The 26,748-nt window shown below is 38.5% G+C and overlaps 1 protein-coding gene across 1 annotated transcript; it reads right to left on the reverse strand.

Annotated features, from left to right (window-relative positions):
* Positions 1-3,897: 3,897 nt before the first annotated feature.
* On the reverse strand, positions 3,898-25,929 carry musk (muscle, skeletal, receptor tyrosine kinase). Its single transcript, XM_015035004.1, has 17 exons — positions 25,667-25,929; positions 23,581-23,707; positions 22,394-22,545; positions 22,174-22,301; positions 21,297-21,438; positions 21,063-21,187; positions 18,773-18,932; positions 18,311-18,317; positions 15,941-16,228; positions 15,635-15,828; positions 15,189-15,212; positions 15,012-15,100; positions 10,885-11,059; positions 10,019-10,205; positions 9,727-9,921; positions 7,954-8,102; positions 3,898-5,245 (listed from the first exon to the last, which is right to left on the reverse strand). Exons 1-17 carry the CDS (start codon positions 25,734-25,736, stop codon positions 4,545-4,547), a joined length of 2,913 nt encoding a protein of 970 aa, XP_014890490.1. The 5' UTR covers positions 25,737-25,929; the 3' UTR covers positions 3,898-4,544.
* Positions 25,930-26,748: the final 819 nt, after the last annotated feature.

Below are 26,748 nucleotides of genomic sequence, written 5' to 3' on the forward strand. Positions count from 1 at the left end.
AATATATATATATATATATATATATATATATATATATATATATATATATATATATATATAATAAAATTGATTGTAAATGAATGCCTCAAATTAGGTCTCTGTCTCTCTAAGAAACGTTTGCTTTTTCTGATGCTCCACCTTCAGGAAGTCATCACAACACCACTCCGCTATTAACCATTTAACAACATTTTTTTCACCAGTGTTTCACTCAGAAGTAGCTTGCATATTGAGATAAGCAGATTTGAAATTCCATCAAGTGTTTGCTAACTGCTGGCGGCTAGTCTGAAGGAGCTGAGTGGGAGAGTCGCAGGAGAGGGGAGCTCTGTAATGCGGAAACTTGGAACAATGGAATCTGCATCTCCAAGGGGGAGCTTCATCCTCGAAGTCGGTGCTAGATAAGAAATGGGATTCACCGGCAGTAATAGTGAAAAATATCTCTCTTTTTTTAAGAAAAGGCAAAGATCAGTCAGAGTTTTGTTGCCTACAGCAAGCAAAATCATGTTTAGCCGACTGTCTGTGTCCCATGAAGGCAGAAGAGAGAGACAAGGTTCTTACTTATTATTCTAGGTGTACCTTGAGATGAATAAATGTTTATTTATGACCAATTTGAGACTTGAAACCAAATCTGCCTGGTATTGACAAGGACTAGACTGCTTGAGTGATTAACTGCAATGTTTAGATAGAAATGGTCAGGGTCAGTTCTGTGTCCAGTGGCGCAAAGCGAAATGCATCGGAGACCTTACCGCAGTCGGCAAATATTTTTTTTGGAAAGAGTGACATGTTTTTGCGTGGGTGTCAGCTATCTACTGTTTATTGTTCCACAGTTTTGGAGTGTTTGCCTCCAGCTGACTGATATATGCCTCTTTACTTCCTGTTGCTCCTGAACGGACCAATGAAAGCCAACATGGCCAAGCAGGAAATACCGCCGGTCGCTGACTGAAGGGGATGTCACATCACTGTCAGGTCAGCATGGACACTTTCCATGATTCTTATTATGGTCTGCTGAAAAGCAAAATTGCTCCCCCTGCTCAAAGATTCACAAGTTGAAAGGACAGAATTCCATATTTTCTTGCAACCTGCGCCACTCAGAAAGTCAGCGGGTTTATAACAACTGAACTTCAAAGATTCACTCGCCCAAAGGAGAATATTATTACGGCGAAACAGGAAGGGATTCTTAACTCTAATAATGTGGAGATGCCAAACTCCAAGAGCTGCTTTATCCAGCTGTGAGAAAGGTTAGAGCTTCCATTTAAATAAACCTTTTGCTTGGAGGAGGGATGACTGTCTGACTCAGTGTGAATGAAGACCGTTTAACCGTCTTATGTGGCCGTCCTTGTGACACATTTTTGACAAAAACACTTTGAAGACAGAGAAGTAATGAGGACACAAAATGATCTGCAGCTAGACCAAAAACACTTATTTATGAGAGCGAAGGCAAGGCAAGAAAAAAACCTGAAATAAGGTCCAGATGTTGAGGAGGTGAAAAGCGAGGCGACATAGGAGGAAGTGGGAGAGGGAGAGAATGAGCTGCAGTTTATGTCGAAAAGAAGAGGGATGACCGGTCCAAGGCCAAACTCCTTGCTGCCTTGTCCAAACAGTTTACACTGGGCATCCCCAATCTAGACACACACACACACACAAGCATGCAAACAAACACACAAACACACAGAGTGCCCTGAATCCATGAAGCTTTCACAGGCACACCCATGCAGTGACAAAACATGTTGGCAAAGATGTAAAATAAAAATAAAAAAACAGAACGTTATGCAAGACATCTCATTTATTTGCGCTTCATTATGCAAACAGAAATTTAATTTACAAAGACATTGAATTGCACAGACTTTAATTACTAAAGGCCGCCCTTACAATCCCTCTTGTGGAGAAAAATATTACTGCACCATGCGCATGTTAAAATGCTGGGCTTTTTTGAAGGAAGGCCTGTGGATTAATAAACAAGGACATCTGAAATAATGTCTTAATGACTAAAAGGGCTTTTTTTCCCACAATGTTGTATTTTTGAGATGTACCTGCATGTATTCAGTTAAGCTCAAAAGTCTTCATACTGCTGGCTACTCCTATTTGGATCTTAAATTATTTTCTTTGATGAGCTGCAACTTCTCACATCACACCAATCATTAGAGTTGATGACTTGGGCCGGGGCTGTCCAAGATGGGACGTGACAACTTGTCGGTAAAATTATATTATTATTTTATACCTAAATCAATTTTCCAGGGGTATAAATAAGAAGTGAAGGCTAAATAAATGTCAGTATCTCATGTAGTAAATTATATATGGAATATTTGTTTATTCATAGGCCACACAGGTATACACACATATACTGTATATTATTTCATAGAAATCAAAAAATATATAAAAATAACAGACTTAAAACAGTTTATGAATTGTAACAAATAAAAATAGCACACCGCAAATAAAAAGAAATTAAGCGTGTTGGTTTTCCTGGTGCATTTGGAACTGAGAATTTAGAATAATTGCTTTTAAATTATGAGAATCTCTATTCAATTCATCCACAATGTATGTAAGAAAAACATATGACATACAAAGTCTTATCAGTTAGATATGAATTTATTAAAATTTTTCTTTAAAAAGAAAATATAACATCTAACCTGCATAAGAACAATTTCAGTTGCCCCCTACAGACAAATGTTGGCTTATTCTCAGTCAACTCATTTTAAAGGAACCTTAACTAATGGATCTTGACAAGTGGTTTTGCAGAACAATCACTAAACAAGTATTGAGACATTTTATGAACAAAACTCACTGAATTTTGTTTTTCTTGCGAACTTGAAAGACCATCAAAAACCAACAATGAAAACAAAAAAACCTCACAAAAATGCCTCAAACTGGAATAAAAACGTATATACTTTAACGATCAGTGTCGATTAAAAGTGATTGTGTGCCACTGTGGAATAAACTGTTTCTTTCGTGTTTTTAAATGATGTTCTCGACCTACTGCCCTTTGTCTTTTAAATGACATCAGTCTGTTTCATGCTTCAAAATTCAGAACAAAGAGGAAAAAAACCTGTTAAAAACCAAACTGATAAAAAAACAAGATTTAAACAAGTCTTGTTGAAATTATTAAAATGGCCATACTTTTGTGATTCAAGTCTTTATAGTACATGACAAGGGACTACAACTAAGGACATGGTATTAGATAAGAACTATTAAAAAAACACAAACATACATTTCCCAAAAGCTGTAAAAAAAAACACTAACAAAAAAAAGGTTAATTCAGCTGCATTCAAACCTTGACTTTTTTTTTTATCCAATGCAGATAACCTCCTAGCTTTTTTAAAATAATTAATAGAAATTGACTAACTAAATTGAGAATAATCACATTAGTATAAATATAAATCCGAAAGTATTGGAGTGTTGTTTCTATTAATACTTTTTCAAATGATCTGTGGAGTACTTGATGAAATGAGACTAGACGCATGCTGCTGGTGTAACACATGGGGGTTACCATCCCCAGTCTGACTGGTCTGAGTCCCTCCTGACACTGCACAGTGCTCAGATATCCTCAGGTAGCTCTTGGTGTAGAAGAGAGACGCTGAAACATCAGTCATTCAAGCTTATAATGATCAAAGCACCAAGTTATAGGATCCAGAGAAAAACCTTTCTTAAAAATTAGATACACACATGTAGAAATAAGTTGCAAGCTGAAAAATATCAGTCGCATCAGAAAGGAAGGCTTGGCTAATATGCTAACTTTAGCCTATGAGCATGGCTCCTTAAGAAAACCTTGTCAACAGGAGCAAATATCAGATTGTAGCAGTAGAATGTCTGGGCAAAGAAACAAATGATAAAGATAGACACAATCTGACGACGTTTAATCAGAGCATTAGAGGGAGTTTTCCAAATCATGAAACCACTGTGGAGTAGCTCAGTTTATCCTGTAAATTGTCACTGGGAGGAATGGTAGTTTTGTGTTTTGTCATCAGAAAAAATGCATGCAGATGCTGCTGCATCGTCCTCCAATCAGACTGGTCTTTTTGTCTGTGATCTGCTCTGTAACATACACATGCAGATGGGTGTGGACATCTGGTGCACATGTACTCTAATGTAACCCTGTATCTGTTCTCTATCTCAGAAATAACTCCAATCCTGGGAGGTTTAGATGTCCCACTACTACAACACATTTAAAAAAAAAAGAAGTCATGAACCATCTCTTAAGCTTTACACCCAGTTGTGCAACTGGCTGCTAATATGCAATTAATTCAAATCAGGTGGTTCAAGCAGAGAGACATTTTCTTATTTTAATATTTATCCTATATAAGGCTGGTTCATCTATGATTTCAGGCTCAAAAATGAAAAAAACATCAAACAAAATAGAATGAATAAAACATAGTTTGTCATTAAAACAGGATATGGATTAAAGATATGATGCCCCCAGAACAAAAATAGGACTAGCAAAGTCAACATTATCAAGTGTTACGTTTATCCTTGTTCTCAGTGAGAAATTCTGACTACAATCCCAGTTTCCTTGATGCTTTCCCTTATGCAAGAATCACTTAAATAAAAAATTATGAGTCAGCTTCAGGCGCTGCATTTGCACTCAGGCTGTTTAGATGCATTCGCTCCAGTATCCGGTGTATGCTGCTAAAGCTCGGCCTGTCTGATGGGTGTGTGCTCCAGCACAGACGCATCAGATTATACAGCTCCAGGGGACAGTCCTCAGGACAGGAAAGGATGTGACCATCTCTCACGTAGTAAATGACCTCCTCGTGACCCATCCCGTAATACGGCTGCATCCCGTGGGAGAAGATCTCCCATAGCACCACACCGTAGGCCCACACATCTGATTCGGTTGTATAGCGGTTGTAGAAAATCGACTCCGGGGGCATCCAGCGGATGGGGATTGCATCGTTCTCGTTGGCTTTGTAGTAATCGGCTGAATAGATGTTTCTGGAGAGGCCAAAGTCTGCAATCTTCACAATCATTTCTTCTCCAACCAGGCAGTTGCGTGTCGCCAGGTCCCGGTGGACAAACTTGCGCTCTGACAGATAGGCCATTCCCGCGGCGATCTGCTTCGAAACAGAGAGTTGCTCGGGACAGGTGAGGGACGCCGCCTCCCCGTCGGAGGAGAAGCTGCGAGCTGATAGGCTGGCCCGGCTGATGGTGCGCACAGACTGGGTCGGAGATCGGCGCCGTAGGAACTCATTGAGGTCCCCTTGGGCCATATATTCAAACAGCAGACACATGGGCTTACCCACAGCACAGACACCTGAGGAGAGAACAAACAACATCTTTATAATCACAAAATAAGCATAGCGGAACCAAATATCAACAAAATAAACTTTTAACCTAAAAAAACCACTTTGTTATATTTTTAGTATTTGGAACCTGGTATTTAAAAGGACAACATGCCAATTAATCTTTTATTTCCTGTTGTGCTGTTGAACCAGATTTGTCCTAAAGAGGGTTGAAAATACCCAACAGGGCCTTGAACTGTAGCTCTATTTTCTCTGGTCTTAAGATATTCCATAAACTAATAAAGTTTTGTCGGTTGTTGCCTTAAGTGAACTGTGTCAAGAGTATCTATGATTGATTCTGTTTCTGTTTTTGCTTTTGAAATCAAAGGCTCAATGACCTGCTGGTCGCAAAGTTATTTGAAATGCTTTCAAATGTTGTTTTAACCCACAGAGGTTTACTTTCATTTCTTGTTGAGATTCCAAACTCCTTCAGAATAAAATAATATCTGTCAGGAATCCACCGAGGAATCAGGATTAGATGAGCAATACCATGCAGTCTGAGTTTATGAAATTGTCAGTGTAAAAAGTATTTCTGCTTTTATTTTAGGCGATTGTTGCAAGTTTGATGTAGTATGAGTCATGGATAAAGATGGATGAAGTTCTCTGCATTATCTAGTTATCTAGTCAACAGAGCAACAGGAAAAGTGAAAGAATCACATTTTATTGGTTCTTCAGAGACCTACTTTTAGTTCAGAGCCAATATTGTAAACAGGCTTGAAGAAAGCTTCGCATAAACCAAACTCTTTAAAACTATAAACTACAGGAAGCCAAAAGGAGGCAGAACAGCTCTGGGCGAAAATGTGACACAAAAACAGGGTCATATAGAGGACCTCAACCTTTACTATTTCCTGTTCAGGATAGTTAAACATACTAAATCATCCTTATCTGAAATGTAGTCTTTTGTATATAAACAAAAGATTCCAAAAATCACCTCTATTATATTTAACAGTTGCCATTACATCTCAGCTTTGTTCTGATACATTATTTACTTGATTACATCTCATACCAAGGTTTACTGATTCTGTCGACAAAGCCACAATTTCCATGTGTTGTTACAGCGCGTTTGGAAAGTATCCACAGCACTTCACTTTTTTCACTTTTGTCGTGTTGCAGCTTTACTTTAAAGGTTATTACATCAATTCTTACCCTTAGCAGTTTTGGAGTTGTTGGTTTTTTTTTATTCATTAAAAATAGAAAACCAAGAACCATACTCATGTAAATGTGATTCCTTTGTTTTCTATTTTTAATAACTTACAAAGAAACCCCCCAAATATTGTTTTTGACAATTAGGTCTTGCTCTAAGAAAAATATCCCAAAGGTAAGAACACTTTTGCAAAGCAAAGTTTTTACGCTAGGGAGGGTGATGTTAGTAGACAGTAGTAATCTTGGTTGAATGTCAGTAGCTTAAATGCTTCACTCCGTAGCTAAATATATGAAACTTAAACTGCACACCTTCATGCATCAAAGCAAATAGATGCCATCATATGTCGTCTCTCTAAATTTGAGTCGTTCGTCTTATGGAGACGTATTTTTACACAACAGTTGCTGTGTATTATTAGCTGTGAGGGTAGCTAGAGGTTAAGGAAATAATCTAGTCATCCAGGATTCTAATTTCTTGCTTAATCTACAGGAGACCTATTGAACATCAGTCAGTCAAAGCTGAAGCGAAAGAACACATCAGACACCGCAGGTCTCTGACATGGGTGGGGGGGGGACGAGTGAATGTTGTTTTAAAAATATTTCACAACCAGAGGAACCGTGGAACTAACCTTCTCTGAGCAGTCAATGACCGATGGCTCTGTTTATCCTATGCAAGTACCAAAATGAGCATGCTGTGCCTCTAAATGTCTTCCTGAAAGTATGTTTGGATTTGAGCTGTTTGCCTTAGATAAGATAGACTGAATTAGTGGAGATAATGCTTAATGGAGGCCATTTGTTTTACACAGGTCAATAAAAGCACATCGGTTGTCGAGCTGCTTCATGGCAAACACGAAGCAGCTGTCTGAAGTGCATTTATGCCGAAGTACTAACAATGTGGAAAAAGTGACTTAATTCAAAAGAATCACTGTATCTGAGAGGATGCTGGAAACTAAACCAGTTTCAAGTGTTTCTAATCTTTTAGACGGTATCAAATATTAAAAAAAATAAATAAATAGGGATATGGTTTATATTATTTTACTGCCTGATTAGTATTCAAATTCAAATTTGAATTTGCATTGGTATCAAATATGTTTTCTTGTATATAATGGTTTCAAGTCTGTTCTTAAGCCAGTTAGAAAGTACAGGACTGTCTAGGTGTTTTGGCACTTTTGTGTGGTATAACTAGCCACATTTTTCAGTTCTAATTCAATTCATTTGAGAAAAGTACTAGTCCTCATAACAGAAAAATCTTTTTTCCTGAACACACAGTAGCCGTGTGTGCAGAAATGTAAGTATTTTTGTTTAACTTGTCATGTTCCCTGACCTTGTACTTGTTCTTTTATTTGCTCCATTCTTTCTGTCTCTTCTCTGTCCAACTGTTTCTGCTTCTCCGTTTCGTTATTTTTGTATTTTGTGCCGTGTTTTTACTCGAAGCATACCCGCTGCTTTAACAGATATCCAATGTAAATTCCAGCTGTGACCGCAGTCCGTTTGGAACACGCTCTTCCCATCTCACCATTTTCCACACAGACCTACTCACCCAAGAGTCGAACGATGTTTGGATGGTCGAATTCGGCCATGAGCGCCGCCTCCCTCTGGAAGTCGTTCTGCATGTCGGCTGAGGCTTCCTCTTTCAGCATCTTCACAGCCACCATGGTGAAAGGCTCTGTGGGCAGGAGGCCCGGCGCTCTGCAAGTATTATAATGCATTACAACATTCATTAATGATTCTCACAGATTGCTGCAGAATTTAGTGTTTTCTGTTTCTACAAAATAAATTACCTAACCCATGCCCATTTTGCATGTTCTGTTTTAGTTGCATAGTTGCAAAATCTGCTCTAGGCACATACACTACTCTAAAAATTAGCTTGAAAAAGCCTAATTCACTGCTTCATCAGTCCATACGTCCGTATGACTCCCTCGTTTAATAACCACACATTTTCACCTTCTTTTAATGTGCTTAAAATAAATATTTGTGAGTGCTAAAATCATACATTTAATTTAATGTATTGCAAGGATTCATGATGCTCCCCTATTTGAATTAACTCTATTTCTCATACCCGTTTTCACCAGTTGACCAGTTGATCAAATCATCAGATTGACCTGCTCATTGCACGTTTCTAATAGACCTGATCACCAGGTTTGCTCTTTCATCTGATTTATGAATCCAGATCAGAAAAGAAAAGAAGAAAAATTGTTCCAAAGAATAAAGGTAATTGCACCACTTGGTAAAATCTTCCTATGGGTAAATTACAGAATTGGAAACACATTTGCTGTGATTCATACAATCACCAACACTGAAAACATCCTTTTTAGGCTCTTGGCCCAGTGTACATGCTGTGCACACTCTGCCCACTCTATTTGATTTCCAGTGAGGGTGTTTAGGTGATTCTCCAATACTCTGTATGTAAAAAAAATAAACTAATATAATGAAACATTAGAGTTACCAAGTTTCAGAGAAAGGATGTGGTTTTCGATTAAAGACGTTTTAGGCCATTTCCATTTCCTGGCAGTGGTTTTGAATTGCTCTGACGTGTGCTTGGTTTTGTTTGGTTTCAACACAGCCGGATCATATGATTGAATTACCTCTTTAGCAAGTCTGCCATAGGCATCGAGTTTGTAAAAGGAGTTTCCAATAAGCCATTCATTTGATTCAGGTGTGTTGGAGCAGGATGCATCTAAAACCTGCAGGACATGTAGCTTTCAAGCACTGGATTTAGAAACTCCAGTGGGGGCTTCATAGGTACTTTTTTTTATATATATTATTTTTAGTTCTATTTTGTATATAACAGGTTTAATTTCCACCCACTCTGCTTCACTAAGTTTTCAATTAAAAAATGAGTTTCTATGGAGTAATGAAGATGGCATCCACTGCCCTGCAAGAAGAGACATGCAGCTAAATATATTTCAGGTTTTAAATACACCCAGGTACAGCTTGAACATTGTTGACAAATCAGTTGCTGACAGATTTATGATACTGCAGGAATAAAACTGTGACTCAGGTTTGCTGTTTGTTTTGATGAAGGAGATCAGTGTGAGACTATGGTGTCCTGCTGTGGGTTCAAGGTAAAGTGGAGGTGACTCCTATAACGGCTCCCCTTGTGACTTTGTGAATGACGCATTTGGTTCTCAGAATGACCAGAGCTAAGACAACCTGTCATCTGTCTTAATCCTTCGCTCTTTTCCTCTGTGTGAGAAATGTAAACATTATTACATAGACCCTTTTTCTGCTGTCGGAATATTGCTTTATTACGTTGTTGTCATTGTAGAAAGCGCATGTTGCCGTCTTTATTGCTTCGATCATTCTGTCTCACCTGGCCTGAAAAACACGTCCAAACGCTCCCTCGCCGATGTCCCTGACATATTGGATATTGTTGCGGGGGTACTCGAGGGCCAGCAGCTTTGAGTTCAGCAGCAAAGGAACCCTCTGGTACATGGGATTAGGATGGAGTCGATCCAGCAGGAGCTCAGATGGAAGAGCGCTCAGTGTTGGCGTCCCAATCTCTCTTCTGACAGCGAGGGCATATGGGAAAAAAAATCAAATAAAATCAGAAAACATAAAAACACATTTCAAGTTCCTTGTCTCTTCCTTTAGTTTTTCCTTACCTCTTTCTGTTCCTCCACTGCTTTCTCCTCCTGTGACAGCCAAGGATGATGATTGTGAGGAAGACCGCGGTTCCCATTGAGGTTAGGACAATAACGATGACAGACATGGAGTAGGCTGGCGATGATGACGTCGAGGTGGGAGGGGGACGAGGAATCTGATCGGGCGCTGTGAGCTCTGGCTTCTTCACTGGAGAAAACAGTAGAAGGAAAGTCACCAGCCTATTGATGTGCACAGAAGACGCTCATTCAAAACCCTTAGCAGGACGTCAAGTCGGAATTATGTGCAAAGGCTTGTGAAGATTACCTATTCAATCATGGCATGCTAAGATGAACAAAAAGGGGATGACAGACAAATCCAGATGTGTGAAACAATATCTGCACATAAATCCATGCAGATGCTTTTTTTTTGTTTTTTGTCCTTGATAATCAAACATGGAAATTAGTCCAATTTTCAAATTGGACTAATTTGAAGGTATTTCAAATTCCTGGAAGGCAACTTGAAATTCCTTCCAGGAAGGTCACAGCCATTGTTGTAAAAGGTATTTTCTACATTTTCCCAGTGTTGACTCGTATAGATAACATTTCTTCATCATGAGTTAATGGTGAATGGAACAGTTTCCCAGCATAAGTTTCATATGCCAGCCAGTATTTCCTGAAATGTGTTTGTGCCAGTCAGTAAGACAGCATAGGAGTTCAAACATGTTAGGGTCAAAACATTATAGATGCAATCCAAGACTGGAGCAGGAAAATCAGACATGATGCAATATTTCTGTGCCAGTGAAGCCCCTGGTGTGATTTAAAGGGAAGAGTAAGAGAAGGTTAGAATATCAATTAATTAAGTAAATCACAATTAAAAGCAAAAGAACCTGGTGCTGTGATTATTTCCCCACACCGAGGCACTGCGCAGTATTCCCAGCGTATATTAGGATCTGAGGTGTAACACCAAGGCTTGTCACTGATTCCTCCAGGATTCCTACAGTGGTTATTAGAATTCATCAGCTCTGGAACGACATCCACCGATAGGCGGTGCTGGTGAGGAACCTACAGAAAAAAAAAAAAAAAAAAAAATTTTGTAAGTAGAAAAAGATATAACTAATGACATATTCCTAAACTTTCCAGTGTAATACAGATTATAAAATCTTGTCTTTTCAAAAAATAGCACATTCTGGGGTAAATGCTTAATGTGCAGTATAGTTATAGCTCTGCCATCACATGGCATAATGTTTTCTGTTGAGGATTTTGGGAGCTTCTTTACTGAGCCTGCAGTTTGTTCCCTCTGGCAATAACCATCAGACAGCAACAGTCAAATGAAAGTCTGACTCTACAGGCCTAGGGGGGTTGCTCTACACTGTAGAGGCAAAGTACCAATATGGCAGTGACTCCTAGTAGAGAATAGGATCCATCCACATCCACGTCTAACCATCTTTACACTCCAGATGTCTTGTAGCAATTTGGGAAACTTAAAACTCTTTCTTAAGGTGAACTTTTTTTAAAATGATTTCCACTGAGCACAGCAGGTGGCTTTTCAGAGGAATAAAAAAGTGATACTACAATGATTTATCAGGTTTTTTTCTGCTCAGGTCAGTTTAATCATGCACCATGATGTCATAAACAACTTTAACTAGTAGTGTAATCTCACCACATTGGCCAGCTTGTATTGCCTCATAATAGCTGTAACTTAATCTGCTGAATAACTCTAAACACTTAAACTGTTCATCTTGTGCAAGAGGAGAAATGTGCAGCTGAATGCGTCAGCCTCTTTGAAGATGCAATTAGTGACCGTACACTGCGTTTTATTGGCTTGTTGAGTGCAGCAATCGTCTGGGTGACTCATTAGATCTAACGGCAGAATGAGGAGAAATTTGTCAGATTTTCCACTTCTGCACAGTGACAAAGATTCGACCCCATGCTGGTTTTTAACTTTATGATTCAGGCCAAAAAGATTGTATCCCACTGTACATGAAACACGTGCCTCAACAGGAGCCAATTTTGACTTGATTTTACTTTGGAGGGTAAGAGCTGTCCCTCGGTAACAATAGCACGCTGGATGGTGTTTATGTGTGGCTTGATGCAAGATAGATTCATGGAAAGACTTGCGCACAATGTAAAACAAAATGAAAACAAAGGGTGACATGATTATGACTTACAAGATTTGCATACAGGACACCGTAGCTATCACACAAACTGATGGACTGACAGTTTTCTTCACCTCTCAAGGAAATTTTGAATCACTGATATAAAATGGGGAGCAAGCATGAGGCAGGCATTTTCTGTTTCACATTAGCAAGAGTGGGAAATCAGAGCATAATCTGTTCATGCTGGTTTACAATTTACATACACCCAGCAAAAAAAAAAGCCAGTATTTTCTTTTCAGCATGAGAAAGTTCTAATCTTTGCTCAGTTATAACAAATGAAATGAAACTATTCATTTCATTCAAATTCTATTATTTTTTTAATAAAGTACAAAAGATTCATCCATTCATTCCTCCATCCATGGAGCCAGCTGCACTGTTGTTTTTATTATGCTTTTTTCCCCCCCACATCTCCCAGTTATATGCAAGAAAATAAATAAGTGGTTTAGAGGTGAACAGTGATGAGATCTTTCTTTTGTTTGTCTTTCTTTGCTGTTTGCAATTACATGAAGCACTTTATATATGGTAAAATTAAAGAGCACAAAGGAATGATCAGATCAATTAATGTCCTTTGGAAAACTATTCCAGTAAAAATCAGCCCTCTGATGAGATTACAAGGAGGAAATGAAAGCTTGGTGCTTGCCAAAAACATAGGGCTTGTCATTAATATGCATCAGTCAAGTTTTAAAGCCTTTGTTTTCATTAACGCTACAATATCACATCATATAAATGAAATTAGTTTTTCCTAAGCTGGAGAGCCTTAAACGTTTAAAATCACAAAATGGGTCATTTCATCGAAAACGCCGTTAAAGCATGAGGTGTTCCCAGATCATTTTAAGCAGAAAACAGATCATTGTAGATCTGCTGTCGACTTCAATTGTCTACAGCAGATTATTCATTTATTTTAAATTAAAAATAAATTACTGCCGAGTTTTACAGTTTAGTGACACATCAAAGCTATGTTTTGCTCTGGTTTTACGTCACACTTGGCATTTTGAAAACTTTCCCCCAAAAGTTACATTTTGGTCCTTTATGATCACTGTGTCCCGTAGGCTTGCCGTGTTTGACCTTTGGCAAACGGAGACTTTCAGCGCTACTCTTTCATAAAAGCCGGAGTTTTAGAGTGTATTACTAACAGAGACTCATTTTAATTCACTGCGTCCTTCTTGTGTTGAATCTACACATAAAAGAACGTTTTAGGTGTGTGTAAAGGAAGGAAAATTAGAGTAATATGTGAACAAAAGGTTACAGAGAATACACCAACATCTGGGTCATATTGGACAGCAATTGTTTCCTCAATTGGGCAAACGTATATAAGTATATGCCTGCGTGTGTGTGTGTAGGAGAGAGAGGTTGTCCTGGAGTCTGTTTACCATATGCGTGTGAAAGCTAATTGCTTCCAGAGGCAGGATGTGACATGAGAAGCTCCTCCCTCTCTGCTGACCTGGCACCAACACACACTCCCTCACACACAACAGCGCACAGGAGAGTAGTAACGGCTCACCCAAAAAGACCCTATAAGTGAGGAAAGCCGTAAAAAAACATAAAGAGGCTTTTGGGCAGCAGAGTGTGTGTTTGTGTTTTAACCCATGCACACCTATTCATGCGCACTCGTGCTTGCACTTGTCAGCGTTTTGTGTCCGTGTCAGTTTTTGGGTAGATGTCTTGCATAACTGATATAAAACTGATCAAAACATCTGGGAAAATCTTTTGGCTTTGGAATCTTGGAATCTCAGATATCATTATCCCAACAGTTTATCCACGCTCTTGTGAAAGCACCCAGCAGGTTTGGGGATTTTGAGAGGTTTAAGAGTTACCCAAATAAGAAGGGAAGGGGACAAGCTGAAAGTTGTTTTTTTATTCTTGTGCTTTTCTGAAGTAAAATATAATTTAGCTACCTTAGATGTCGCTGACCAGCTTAATTCCTGTTAAGCTACAACTTTGTCATGTAATGTTTTATGTATTTTTCAACCACTGCATGTTTGCTCTATGGTCCAAAACGATTCAGTTTAAGGGATGCGGATGTCCTGAGGGGGTGATTGTCCAGTGACACATGTTTTGTGGATCTTGAGAAAGCTTACAACCTTTTCTCCCAAGGCATTTTGTAACTGTGAGAGCAAGGGATGCTGGGAATGCTCCTAAAGTGTTGGTTCAGATTTTGTAAAATTAACTATTTACTGAACACAGTGAAAACGTTTCACATCGGTGTGAGTTTGTTAAAAGTGAAAATAAACCATAAGTGTTGGAAGCTAAGAGCTTTTCAGAAATAGACTGCTTTCACTGATTAGCATTTTAAAACAATTTAAACAGAAACTGTACATATCAGTTTTATATAAGACTTTGTTGGCAAATACTATACGTCCAACATTTCACAAGGAATAATTATTACATAATGCTGCTGTTTTGTTTATCTGAACAGCCATGTCTCTGTATGGAGTCACCCTCGGTGTGTCCAAACTCTTTTGACCAATCCGACTGACCCAGTAGATGTAGGCCGCGGCCTTCATGGACATCAAAATGAGAAGCTAAAGACTGAATGATCTAGCCTTCGAATTTATTACCACCCATACCCTACGTATGTCCTGTCACATAACAATCATAAAGCTGCTAAAAATAAGCTGCCAAAAATCAAGCCTGAAGTCTGGCTGAGTGGTTTTATTACACGTTTAGTCCATTAAATTAATTGAACGATTAATTAAATGAACGTGTCCTTTAAAAGCACTCCTTGAATTTGGACACACCCCTTGATTAGACCCTTTCTGCCTTTCTGAAAACCTTAAACATGAGCACACATTGATAATAACACCAGAGCCGCCAATTGCAGTAATAGCAGATTTGCTAAGTTGTTCATGTTTGCTTACCTGTTTGTTCCACGGTTGACACTGTATTCCAGATCTTGTGATATTCACATGGCCTTGGTAGAAGCGACCTCTGCCATCGTAACATGTTGCTGTTGACAACAAAGAAAACACTGGGATTAGGACACTGGGTGTTTTCTTGCCAAGTTTCTCTCTTCTGGTTTGTCTTTTCACACTTACTTGTTATCTGATCTTTTTGGAGATCTGAAATAAAATGGGGGAAAAAACAATAAAACGTCAAAGGGAAACAGCACTGGTAACTCATTTTGACAACATAAACAATTATATTAAATTGTGATATGACACTAAGTGGTATACAACCAGAAATAGAATAGGATGTTGGAAATGATCTGCTTGAAATGTTTTGGGTTTTATTTTTTCAAAAACGCTATGAAAAAGACATCTATGCTTAAGCTGTGTTGTCTATTACTATTATATGCAGATGACACTAAAATGTATATTTAAAACTCACAGCCTATGCCATCCTGGCCTTTGACAAATTTAAATCCACCCACAGTTACAACCACTACTAATATACTTACATACAGAAAAAAACTATGAACTATACCTTGAGCTAAAGTGTCACGAAGGAACACTCATCACAGTTTTGAGATGTCATATCTTACCTACAAAGGGGATATATGTACAGCCATGTGGGTCAGTGTACAGACTTGGTAAGGCCTGACAGTTGGGTAGCAGTGAAGTAAAAATTTGGGACCCAGTGACTGAGCTCAAGAGTCCAGCCTGAACTGACCCAGTCCTCTCCAGTGTCAACCACTCCTTATGGCAATAGAGCTCCTTCACTGCCAGGCAGTGCTCTCTGTTCCAAAAGTGAAGACATGAATTTAGATGATTAAATGGCTTAAATGTATTTCCTGCTCTCCGCTTCTAACTTAGAATCAGCCCAAAGGGAAATGTAGACCGCTCAGTACCTGCAGACCGGTTTAGGGGCTGAGCCACCAGATGGGTTGCAGTCGGGGAAGGCGGAGTGGCAGAGCAGCGAGAGGGCGACTGGGTTGCACAGTCCGCTGAGGCCTTCCAGCTCAGCCAACCAGCTCTGAACCAGGTATTCCTGCATCGCTTCAGGATCCGACAGGGAGGAGTTGAAGAAAACCAGAGAGTCGTCTCGAAGATTTGTTCGACACGCATCTCCACGATATGCACTGCAGTAGCCTGTGATGCCCTTATGACTGCCTGGTATCTGTTGCTGCTGATGATGTCTGTTGGAAAGAGAGAGTGTGTGAACAAATACATGGCCTCTTGTGTCTCTTTCTCTGTTATTTGTTGTGTTTGGACAGTTTATGAGCTATAAGATAATCATCAAAATTTCATTGGTTTTAAGTTTGCACTTTAACTAACAAATAGTGTTTGTTTTAACTTTATAGAGGTAGACTTGTTGTATCAGATTGTTGTTCAAGTACTAATGTCCCAATTTATAGCGTAGCATTCTCCTTACGGTTTTCTATTGGCAACATGTAAGAAGGAGAACATTTTTACATTCTCCGACTCACCTAATGATGAACAAAAAACTTAAATAAAAAATAAAAAACTGGGGCAGCCCCTCTTTTACTGCTTTGGTAGACAGTAAGTGAAAATATGAGATGTTTTTCACCTGAAATATCTCAACATGATCCAGATGTTGATGATGAGAGAAGCTGTGGAAGGTTTACATGGATTGCATGCCGTCTGCTGGACTTCCTCGCTGCCTCGTGAATGAACATCTGTCACATTTTATGTAAAAACCTGTCTGTGTGCCAGACTCCCTCTATTCCTGTTTTTCTCCTAGTTTGATGTTTGCTATTACTTCTCCGTTGCCTGTCAAGCCTTCAGGCATGGAAACACGTTCATCCCTGTTTGTCATTTTGACTCCTCTAAACGCCTACATGTAGAGCTAATGGCTTCTTTTCAGACCCAGGCTTTTTGTTGTCGTTCTGTTTTACGGCATTCACAAGTTCCAGATTGATGATTGTGCAAAGTTAAAATCAAAGTCCATTTATCCTTGTTTTTTTTTTTCCTTTTTGATCTTCAATTTCTATGTCCAGATGTGGCGATACAGTTTACCCTGTGTATGGCCTGCAGTCATATCCATTTTTTGTCTTCAAGCAGTCACTTTCTAATGCATTTTTTTTCCTACCTACTAAGTCTGTGACTTTTTTATGCGTGTTAATGCAGCTACGATTGTCTCCGTAGTAACGTATTTAAACTCCAAAAAGTTAAAAGTTTGGCATGGGGGTTCATAAAGTAAAGTAAAGACTGTTTGGCACAGTAAAAAAAAAAAAAGCAGTGTGGTGGAAATCCCAATTTAAGAATGAACAAACTCTAAAAATAATCTAACAATAAAAATAATCTACTGTTCCCTCAACATTTACTGACCCCTTCTGGAAAAACGTATAAAAGGTCTTAAAATATGTAAGTGATGAAACGGCTACCCACTGTTCAAAATGGGAAAGAAAAGAGAACACATGGTCCAAGTGAGGATGATCTCGCTTGCATGGCTTGTTGATCTTAATAAGTTAGAAAATAGCAACATGACCCAAATTACTTACTCAACCTTTCACATACTTAGTCAAAGGAATCATTAAAAGTTTGAAAACAACTGCAACAGTGACAGGCAAGTCTAGACGAAGACTTTAAATGAGTTTGGTGGAATTTGATCAAATTTACCTGAGCTATAACTAGAATGCCAACTGATCTTAAAATTGGCTGTAACATAAGACAAGGACTAAATATGAACTAAATATGTACAAAAGCACCTTACTCACACTCTTCAGTAGTTACTGGATCTGTGATACATGGCATCACGAACTATTTAAAACACCAGATGGTCTTAAAAATCAGTTGTGCTGCACGAGTGAATTTAAAATGGGTTCTCATTGTTCCTCAGAACCAAAATCAACCTTTTTTTTCCTTTTTTTATAACTTACACCTCAACTCTCAGACTTAAATTAGGACACACACTGGCCACTTTACTAGGTGCATTTGTTCAATTGCATATTAAGAAAAGCAGCAGATCAGCAAATCACCCAGGTGCAGCTCGATGCATTTAGTCATCTAAACGCGGGGTAGAAATACTTAAGTTCAGCAAAAAGTGAAAAGCTACTAAGTTGTAATGTGTTGTACCCAAAATTAAAGGTTGTTTTTTTTAATGTTCAGTCCAAAAATAACATATAAAGTCTTTTAAAAAGCTTATTAAACATCTCTACCTGGGCACATATACAAGGCTGTGCACAAAAAACATTCAACACATTAAGAAAAGACCATAAACTGAAAGATAAAAAAAAGAAAAAAGGCATCTTTCTTACCTCCAGTCTATAAAGAGGCAGTATCCAGAAGACACCAGTTGAATGAACCCAAGTTGAACAGCGAGAACAAAGACACAAGACAAATGGAGAAGACAAAGTTGATTCGTATGTTTCAGTCTGGGAGAGCCAAGAGCAGCCATGGTGCTTTTCTCTTCAAGTCGTGGTAATCTGTGAGGGGACTGAAGGACAACCAGGTGGAAGCAGAGTGTGTATGCAGGTGTGGTCACTGTCATTTGAGGACGACTGTGAGCAGGGTGTGTTTTAAAGCAAGAAACAGCTGAAGCAACATAAAGCACGACCATCTGGCAGCTAGAACAACACAAATAAGCAGCTGGTCACAACAACCACTCATCAATAAAACAGTTCAAACTTTGAACTAATAAAAACTGTTCTTTAAGTCTTGTTTTTTTTTTTTTTTTAATGAGAGTTTGATGGCGATGAAAACTATTTTCTCTACATTACCTATAACAGTGACTCTGGCACTTTTTTTAACATTGTTCGCTCCACCGCTGTGTCTGTTGGAGGCCACACATGTGTATAATGCCGACTTAGTCACCGTTACTTTAAGGACGGAGAGGATTACATTTCCCACCAGAGTCTCCTCCACAGAGGCACCGGACACCTGGAAAGAAAATCACAGACGAGAGAAAGGTGTACTAGACACAGATCAGATAAGAAGTCTACATCAAGTCATAAATCTGGTTCTTTTTCAGTTTTTAGTAATTCATGTGAACAGCATTTTGAAGTGAGTTTAAAAAAAAATCAAAGCATGAGTATGTAAGTGGGTTCCCATCTTCATATAAAAGATGACGTATGCAATGATCTGCAATGCGGGAACCTGTGAACGAATGAGGCTAGGCTAGCTGCTGACATGTGGCTGTGTCTATGTTTGAAGTCGCTTTTCACACTGTCTGTTTTGGGACCCGGCCTCGTTGACATTAACGGCCTTAACAAGCTGCCAAAAAATCACCTCCCAAAGTCATTTTAATCAGCACGCGCACACACAGACCTAGTATTTACAACTATTATGGGCTTATAATCATGTTGTATCACCCTGGACTATAAAAGACCCAGACGGTATGTGATGTAAGTCATTCCCTTAATGGTTTGCATGAGGAAAGTCTTGTGTCCTTGTTAAAAATATGACCTATTTAACATTCTGCATTAGTTATAGTCAAAAACTTAGAGAGATTTCTTAGGCTTTGATTCTAGAGTTTACTTTGAAACACTTTGAGCCAATCATGAAACAAAATTCTCACATTGCTCTCTCATTTAATAAGACCAACATTATTATCTAACCTGATAATTGCGGGTATTATTAGATAACTGCGATGCAATCTCTTTAAACTTTTGTCGCCATGATGAGAACTCCCCGCTGTTTATATCCCTGATCCCATGGCCCGCCTGAAAGCCCTCTAACTGCTCAATCTGTGTGAATGCAAGTGCAAAACGCAGATATCAAAAGCAACAAATGAAAGTGTAATTTCTGTTAGTTATTAAAGGGTAAGGGATTCAACATCTGCGTTTCTACAACCTCACAGCTGCTCGTTCTGTTTTAGTTCCGACACAAATAAGTGAGCCCCTTTTTTCTGCACCTTCAAAAGAAAAAATATAAATGCCAGAACATATTACAGGTTGCATGAATCTCAATTTGTATTTTAATGAATGCCTACTGCAGATTTACCCACTTCACGCCAATGATCGGCCCAATAAATACAATTAATATCCCTCATAAAATGTGCTACCTGTGTAACATGAAAAAGGATTAGGAGGTATTTGCCACCAGAGCTCGTCTTCAAAGAGTAGATGTTTTGGGTACAAGTCATAGACGACTCCTCCCGTCAGCCAGGAGTGAGCGTTATGGGCCATGTGAGAAACTGCCACTGCCTGTGTTAACAACTCTTTCCTCTGGCATGTTAAAGAAGCACTGCTACTGTACTTAGAGGATCCGATTGTTACGCTGTGGAAATACTTTGCTGAAGTAGTTTGGCCTTAGGGTCACTGAAATTTACTACCTTTTTTAAATGAACATGTATATATCATAAGATTTTTTTTTTTTTCTTGAGATCATAAGCCCTTCAGGAGAAATGTGGTTTCCTCATTGCGGAGAACCAGAAGCTTACTGTGACCTAAAACCAACACTAGAAGACAGGAAAACAAAATAAAATGTGCTTTTGCAAAACCCCACTAAGGTTTTCGGAGATTGTGAGATTTTATAAAAAGTTTTGCAACAGCAGCACCATGACAAGAGCATCAATCCCCTTCCAACAGCAAATAGTATGGAGGTCAACAAAGTTATTTACGCAGTCCATATTTTAACTACAATACCACTACTGAAAATATACGTCTTGTTAATAATATTTTAAAAAAATACAATTTAAAGCATTCGTTTAACCACATATAGAAGCTCCACATAGAAGCTCTGAAGCATCTGTCTTATTTAATTAAATGTCATTGAGTGGCAAAAATCACCTTACATTCAAAATTATTTAAATACAAAATAACAGCAAATTGATTTAAAAAAAATCTATATATTTTACTAGATGTGTAAATATGTTTCGGCATCACTACTTAAAGTAATAATAACACAGATGCTCCTCAATTTATTGTCTGCCGTTGTAAAAGGACAATTACATAATTATGCAGACAATAAGAATGAATTTTACCAAAAAAAATGAAAATCAGAAGAATTCATTTTAAATGTGTTCAAGTTTACATGCATATGCACAGTAAATTAAATCCAACCACTCACAGTATTCCCGTTTTCCAGCCAGGTGATGGTGGGAATAGGATTTCCAGTGGCATTGCACTCCAGGGTTATCTGGCTACCATAATCTGCTCTCTTCTCTTTTGGAAATCGCAGGAGTCGTGCCGGAGCTGAGCAGATACACAAACAGGGTGCTAGATTCATTTAAGCATAACAATAGAAACAAGTCTTAACTTGAAGCAAGTTTAACCATGCAAGCATAAAAAGCAAACATCGTACTTTGTACTTCAATGGTGACAGGCTTTGAAAAGGCCAAACCAAAGCTGTTCTTTGCCACACAGCGGTACATCCCAGCATCCTCCGTCTGGATCCTATGAATTTTTAGTGCCCCATAATCAAGAATGGTGACACGGTCGCTGATCTGGAAGAAATTTGTTCAAAGTGTAAAAAGTCTGTTTAAACTTTTCAGTATTCCAAGATCATATATGAGTCAGGAATAACATTATAAACCTTTCAAAAGTTAAGTGAAGGCCAAAGCTTCTTTTATTATAAGCCCTGTGAGAGGGTGAGATGTATTAGAGAGCAAGGACTTTGCTGTCAAAGTTGATGTATTAGTATGAGGAAATAAATGTGAAGCAAAAAGTTTAACAAGCATATCGGCTGCATAGTAAAGCAGTCATGGTAAAAGCAGTCTTGCTTGTGGTCTTTTTTACGATTAAACTGCAAAACAGTGAGCATGACTGAGCATTTGAGAGTAACAACAAACTTGCGGTGTTTACTTGCTCAACAAATTTCTCTGACCCCAATTTATTTGAGCATCTCTGGGATGCACATCAACCAACAAGTCCGATCTGTCGACATCTCACACCTCACAGCATTTATAAGATCTGCTGCTAACATCTTGGTGCAAGACCCTGAAGATTTCTAGAGGAGGAGTTTTGCGGCTGTTTTAGCAGTAGAAGCATCATCCTATCGATCAGGTGGTCATAATGTAATGTGTCACTGGCCAAGCAAAGTCAAGCAAAATATGACAAATTAATAGGTGAAAACTATGTTGCTAGCTCTTCACATAATTTCTCCCTTTGCAACAATTCTTCACTTCATTGCTAAAAGACACACTGGCCCATCATCCACAGATAAAGTTAAAGATGCGTACCTTGATAAGCTCATCATCCTTGAGCCAGGTGACATCTGGTTTGGGATTCCCCAGGGTAACACAGGGCAGCACTGCTTTAGATTCCACCAGTAAAGTTACGTTGGTAGGTTGACGCTTGATCTGGGGCTCTGGTTTAGGGAAGACAAACTATTTTAGGGTTCACAAAGTTTTTATTTATAGCCTTTATTCCTAAACTATAAACTTTTAGAATAAAGCTCACTCATCTTCAGCTGGAGAGCTCCGCAGCTCTTTGCGGCTTCTCCGATGCCGTTGCTGGCAATGCAGCAGTACTCTCCGCTGTCTGACTCTTTCACATGAGGGATGGTCAACATCTGGCCCTGCTCCTTGGTAAGGTATCGGTTGTCAAAGTACCTGATAGAGCAAAAAGGAGTGTGGTGATGAAGTAACCAATTTAGATTTTGTTACAACTCGTGAATTTTCTACTTTTACATTTTACAGACCGTCACAAAAGAACAGGTTGCATCTGTGTGAGTCTTACTTTTAACACATAGTCACATTAAAAACTTTAAACCTAGAATCCGAGATTACATTTTTATGATATAGCTAAGCATCTGTGGCCTTTCACTAATTCTTTAATTCTCCTAAATTAAAAGCAGTAGAGGCCTACGTTCATATTTCAGGTCTTAAATCTCTGGTGCAATGTTATGCTAAAATCCCATTTTTTTCATACGATTGTTCACGCTATAATTTTAATGCGACCAACATCAGACTCCAATGTGAAAAGTCTGTGGCCCTTCGGTGACCTGCATCCGTGCAGGAGAACATGTGGAATCTCATGCAGCATTTTGTGTTTGTACAAGTTAATATGGATGTCAGAAACGCTTGTCCAAATGCAAGCTGACACAATTATGACTAGCTCTGTTAATGCTGTCTGCTGTAATGTTCTTACATTCTGCCGTGGTACAATTTATTTTGGAGGAAACCAACTCTAGTAATAAGATGCAGCATCTCGATTTGATTAGCTTGAAGCACAACCGTTCTGCACAGACTGTAAATAATGAGATGCAGCTGAAACGTGCAAATCCAAAAACAACAGCATGTAGTTATTAATGAAGTCAAAATATCCTGGCCTGGGTTTTATTGGAAAAAATAAAAAGTAAAAAATAGACTTGTGCTGTTCACGCTGTCATTAAAAAATATGGGTCACATCTGTGTAAAACAACTGGAATGTATTCACTTTTCACCCCAGCCTGCAGAACAACACCTGGGATATACAGTTGAGATTTTGGATTTTTATATTGTAACGTTTTATTGCTTTCCTGTAAATTATCAATACGAACTAGTAACTTCTTTCATTTTTTTTTAACTAAGCATGTAATGTCACGGTCAAAATGTGGTTACTTTTAGAAGGGAATGTCTAGAATGATCAAGAAACAGTAAACTTACATGATTGGCTGATTATTTTTGGTCCATGTAATAGAAGCACTGGGACTTGACTCCACCTCACAGATGAAGGTGGCATTTTGATCAAGAAGAACATCCACTGTTTCTAGCACAGTGATGATATGAGGTGCTGGGCAATAAAAAAAAAAAAAAAAAACATATAGAAAGCATTCTGTCACACAACAATCTAAATACATTAGAACAAAGGAGATTCACACATTTGTTGAAGCCGCTGAAATAAGTTGCTTCTTTACCATGGACTGACAATGTTTTATTTGGTATTTTTTGCTTAGTCTGTTTTAATGTGTCATTTTTAACCTAATCATCTATCACCTATCACAGATGATAATCCCACATGGCAGTAAAGTGCTCGAAATCACTGATATGTGTGGGATATGCATCAATCATGCATTAGTGGGATAATATGCCACCACGGTGGAATTTCAAGTAGACATCAGGTATATTTTAAATGCGTAATCAGAAGATGAAAAGCCATGCGTCGAGTCCATCCATTATAACGCTACAGTAGTAGTCTATACGCTACATTCTGTTGTCACACTGCCTTTTTCAAACTAAAATAATGTGAAATTTTTCTTTTATTTAACGAAGAATAACCATTGTACCTTATGCCTCTTTTTTTTCTCACTAAACCAAAACCAGAAACGTTTGATCTTTTTGTAAATCTCTATTACATGAAGTATGAAGCAGCAGGAAGCCTCTTAGAAAATGATCGCTTGAAGACAATGGTCTTCAGGAGGTAATAGTTAGTGTTTACAGTTGGCCTCAGATCAGACACGTTCGGATTTCCTTTCAACTTAGAAAGATCTAATACACTAACAGTTCAGGAAACAAGAGAGGAAGTGCACTGGGAGCAGCAGCAACAAGAAAACAAATGAGAGAAAAGGATAAGAGTATAAAGAACATTGTTTTCTCTCTTTTGAAATAAAGATTTCTAATTGATTGAAGTGAACAAATTCATCTCTCACCTTGAGGGTTTGAGGTGCTGCTCGACTACTTGGTGATAAAAAAAAAAGTTAGCACCACAGGTTCTTTAATGAGCTGAAATGTTGGCTTTAAAGATTCCTACTTATCTCAGCTTCTCAAGCTGCATTTTATTTTGAATATTCTAAATATGCACTACTGAAAAAAAGAAAGAAATCCACAAAAAGGCAGGTTTTCCGTGAACAATTTGGAGTTACACTCCACAGAAAAAGCCAGGAAGTAGGTCAATCTGCAAATAATAAGTCTTAAACATGTAAATTTCCACTGTGTAGTTTTTGAGGTTTTTTTTAATAATAACCTATGAAGGATATCACCATTTCAATCTTTTTGGACAATTTTACCAAAAGGTGTTGAAAAAAGTATGGTGCAAGATATGATGCCATTTATTTAATGCCTTTTCTATGACTAATGTTGTTTGTATTCACGTGAATAGTTATTTAAAACAGGTTGTTTTTATTTCTAAGACAAATATGCAATCCATCTTTAGATGAACTCTCTTTTTATTTTTTTTTATGTAGTGTCCATGTTATCTGGCAATCCCAAAACCTCCATCATGTCACTTATTGTACAGAAGCTCCTGTGGCTCTCCGTGGACAGAAAGGCCACCTGTTGCTCTCTGCAGCTTGCGTAGGAGCTCCACACTTTCTAAGCATGTCTGCCTGCAGGCTCATGAACTGTTTGTGCTAGCATTTGATATGGTGCTCATATCACATGTCTGTAATCGGGCGCTTCGCTCACTGCTTCAGCAAGAAGATCTGAGCATGTTAGCTGTGATGCAGTCGCCTTGCGTACAGCGGAAGTGCTGCATATTAGAATGTGTGACACATCTGAGGCTTTACAATTTCCTCTGTCACAAATTACAGACAGGGTATCCCAAGTTGTAGGGAGGAAACGAAGTTAATCAAATTTTCGCTAAGTTGGCCTGTGGACACCAGCTCGTTTTTCATGCTGCGTATGAAGGTTACCGCTGTAGTTCACTGTAATTATACAAATATTTTTGGACAGTTGCAGGAAACACCATCATCTTTAGGAGAAGACAAAAACACACAGTCAAGCAACTAGGATCACTCAAGAGTTTCTGACTTACCTCTCTGTGTGCTGTAAGCCAAGGTGACCAGAATCATGTGAAAGGCAAATATTTGCTCCAAAGTCTTCATTTTGGCTCCAAAATGATTAAACTGAGTAAAACATGTGGTTCAGGAAGCAAAATATCAAACTGGCAGCTAGAGTCCCATAGCAGGTAAGGATGATCTAGTTGCTTCACTCTGTGCCGGGGACGACCATGAGCTCTCTCTGGGACAGCTCTGTCACTCTGTGTGAGCACGCCTGTATGTTTTAACTGGGTGATGGACAGTGGCAGCTGCTCAAGCACAGTCACTGGGACTTTGCAGCTATGCTCCGAGCTCGGATGGCTCCATGAGCAGTGATCATCAACACGGACAGGACACTTTGTATTTATTCAGAACAAATCGCACTGGGATGTTTCTGTTCCCTGTCAGGAATCCAACAGAAGAGAAGCACAACGCATTTATTGAAGGATATAAATTCAAGCATGTCACAATTGTGCCTAATCATTGCTGTCAAACAATTTGGCATCCATACCACTGATATTTTCCTACAAACATGTATTCACACATGCAGCTCACCGCTTAACAATCTGATAAGCACACATCCAGGATACACAGAATCCAGGAGACAGCCTTTGTGTCCACCTGTTGCCAGTCTGCCTGAACTTTGTGTTTTATTTTAAGAAAGGAATGGCATTTCACTTCATTCACTGCTCATCCAGCATCGAGGGCACTTAGCTATTGTACTCCAACAGGAAGTCTGTGTCTTTAAGTCATCATTAAGGTGTGTTTTTTTTGGGGGGGAAGGTTAACTTATGATTTGTGGTTTCATGAACATGTCAGAATAGTGGCAAAAATAACTTGAACTGATGTTTCAGCATGCAATACTTCAAAAGCAGATGAGAATAGAATAGAATAGAATAGAATAGAATAGAATAGAATAGAATAGAATAGAATAGAATAGAATAGAATAGTGGAAAGCATACAAATGGTTTAAATAGAAGGGGTATGCATATAAATATTTTTCAGTTAAACAAGGATCTATTTATAATAAAAATATTTACACATTTGTGTAATATTTATTTGTTTAGTAAATAACTCG

This window comes from Poecilia latipinna, unplaced genomic scaffold (assembly GCF_001443285.1).
Source record: "Poecilia latipinna isolate Pla-1442-1.1 unplaced genomic scaffold, P_latipinna-1.0 Scaffold320, whole genome shotgun sequence".
Lineage (NCBI taxonomy): Eukaryota > Metazoa > Chordata > Actinopteri > Cyprinodontiformes > Poeciliidae > Poecilia > Poecilia latipinna.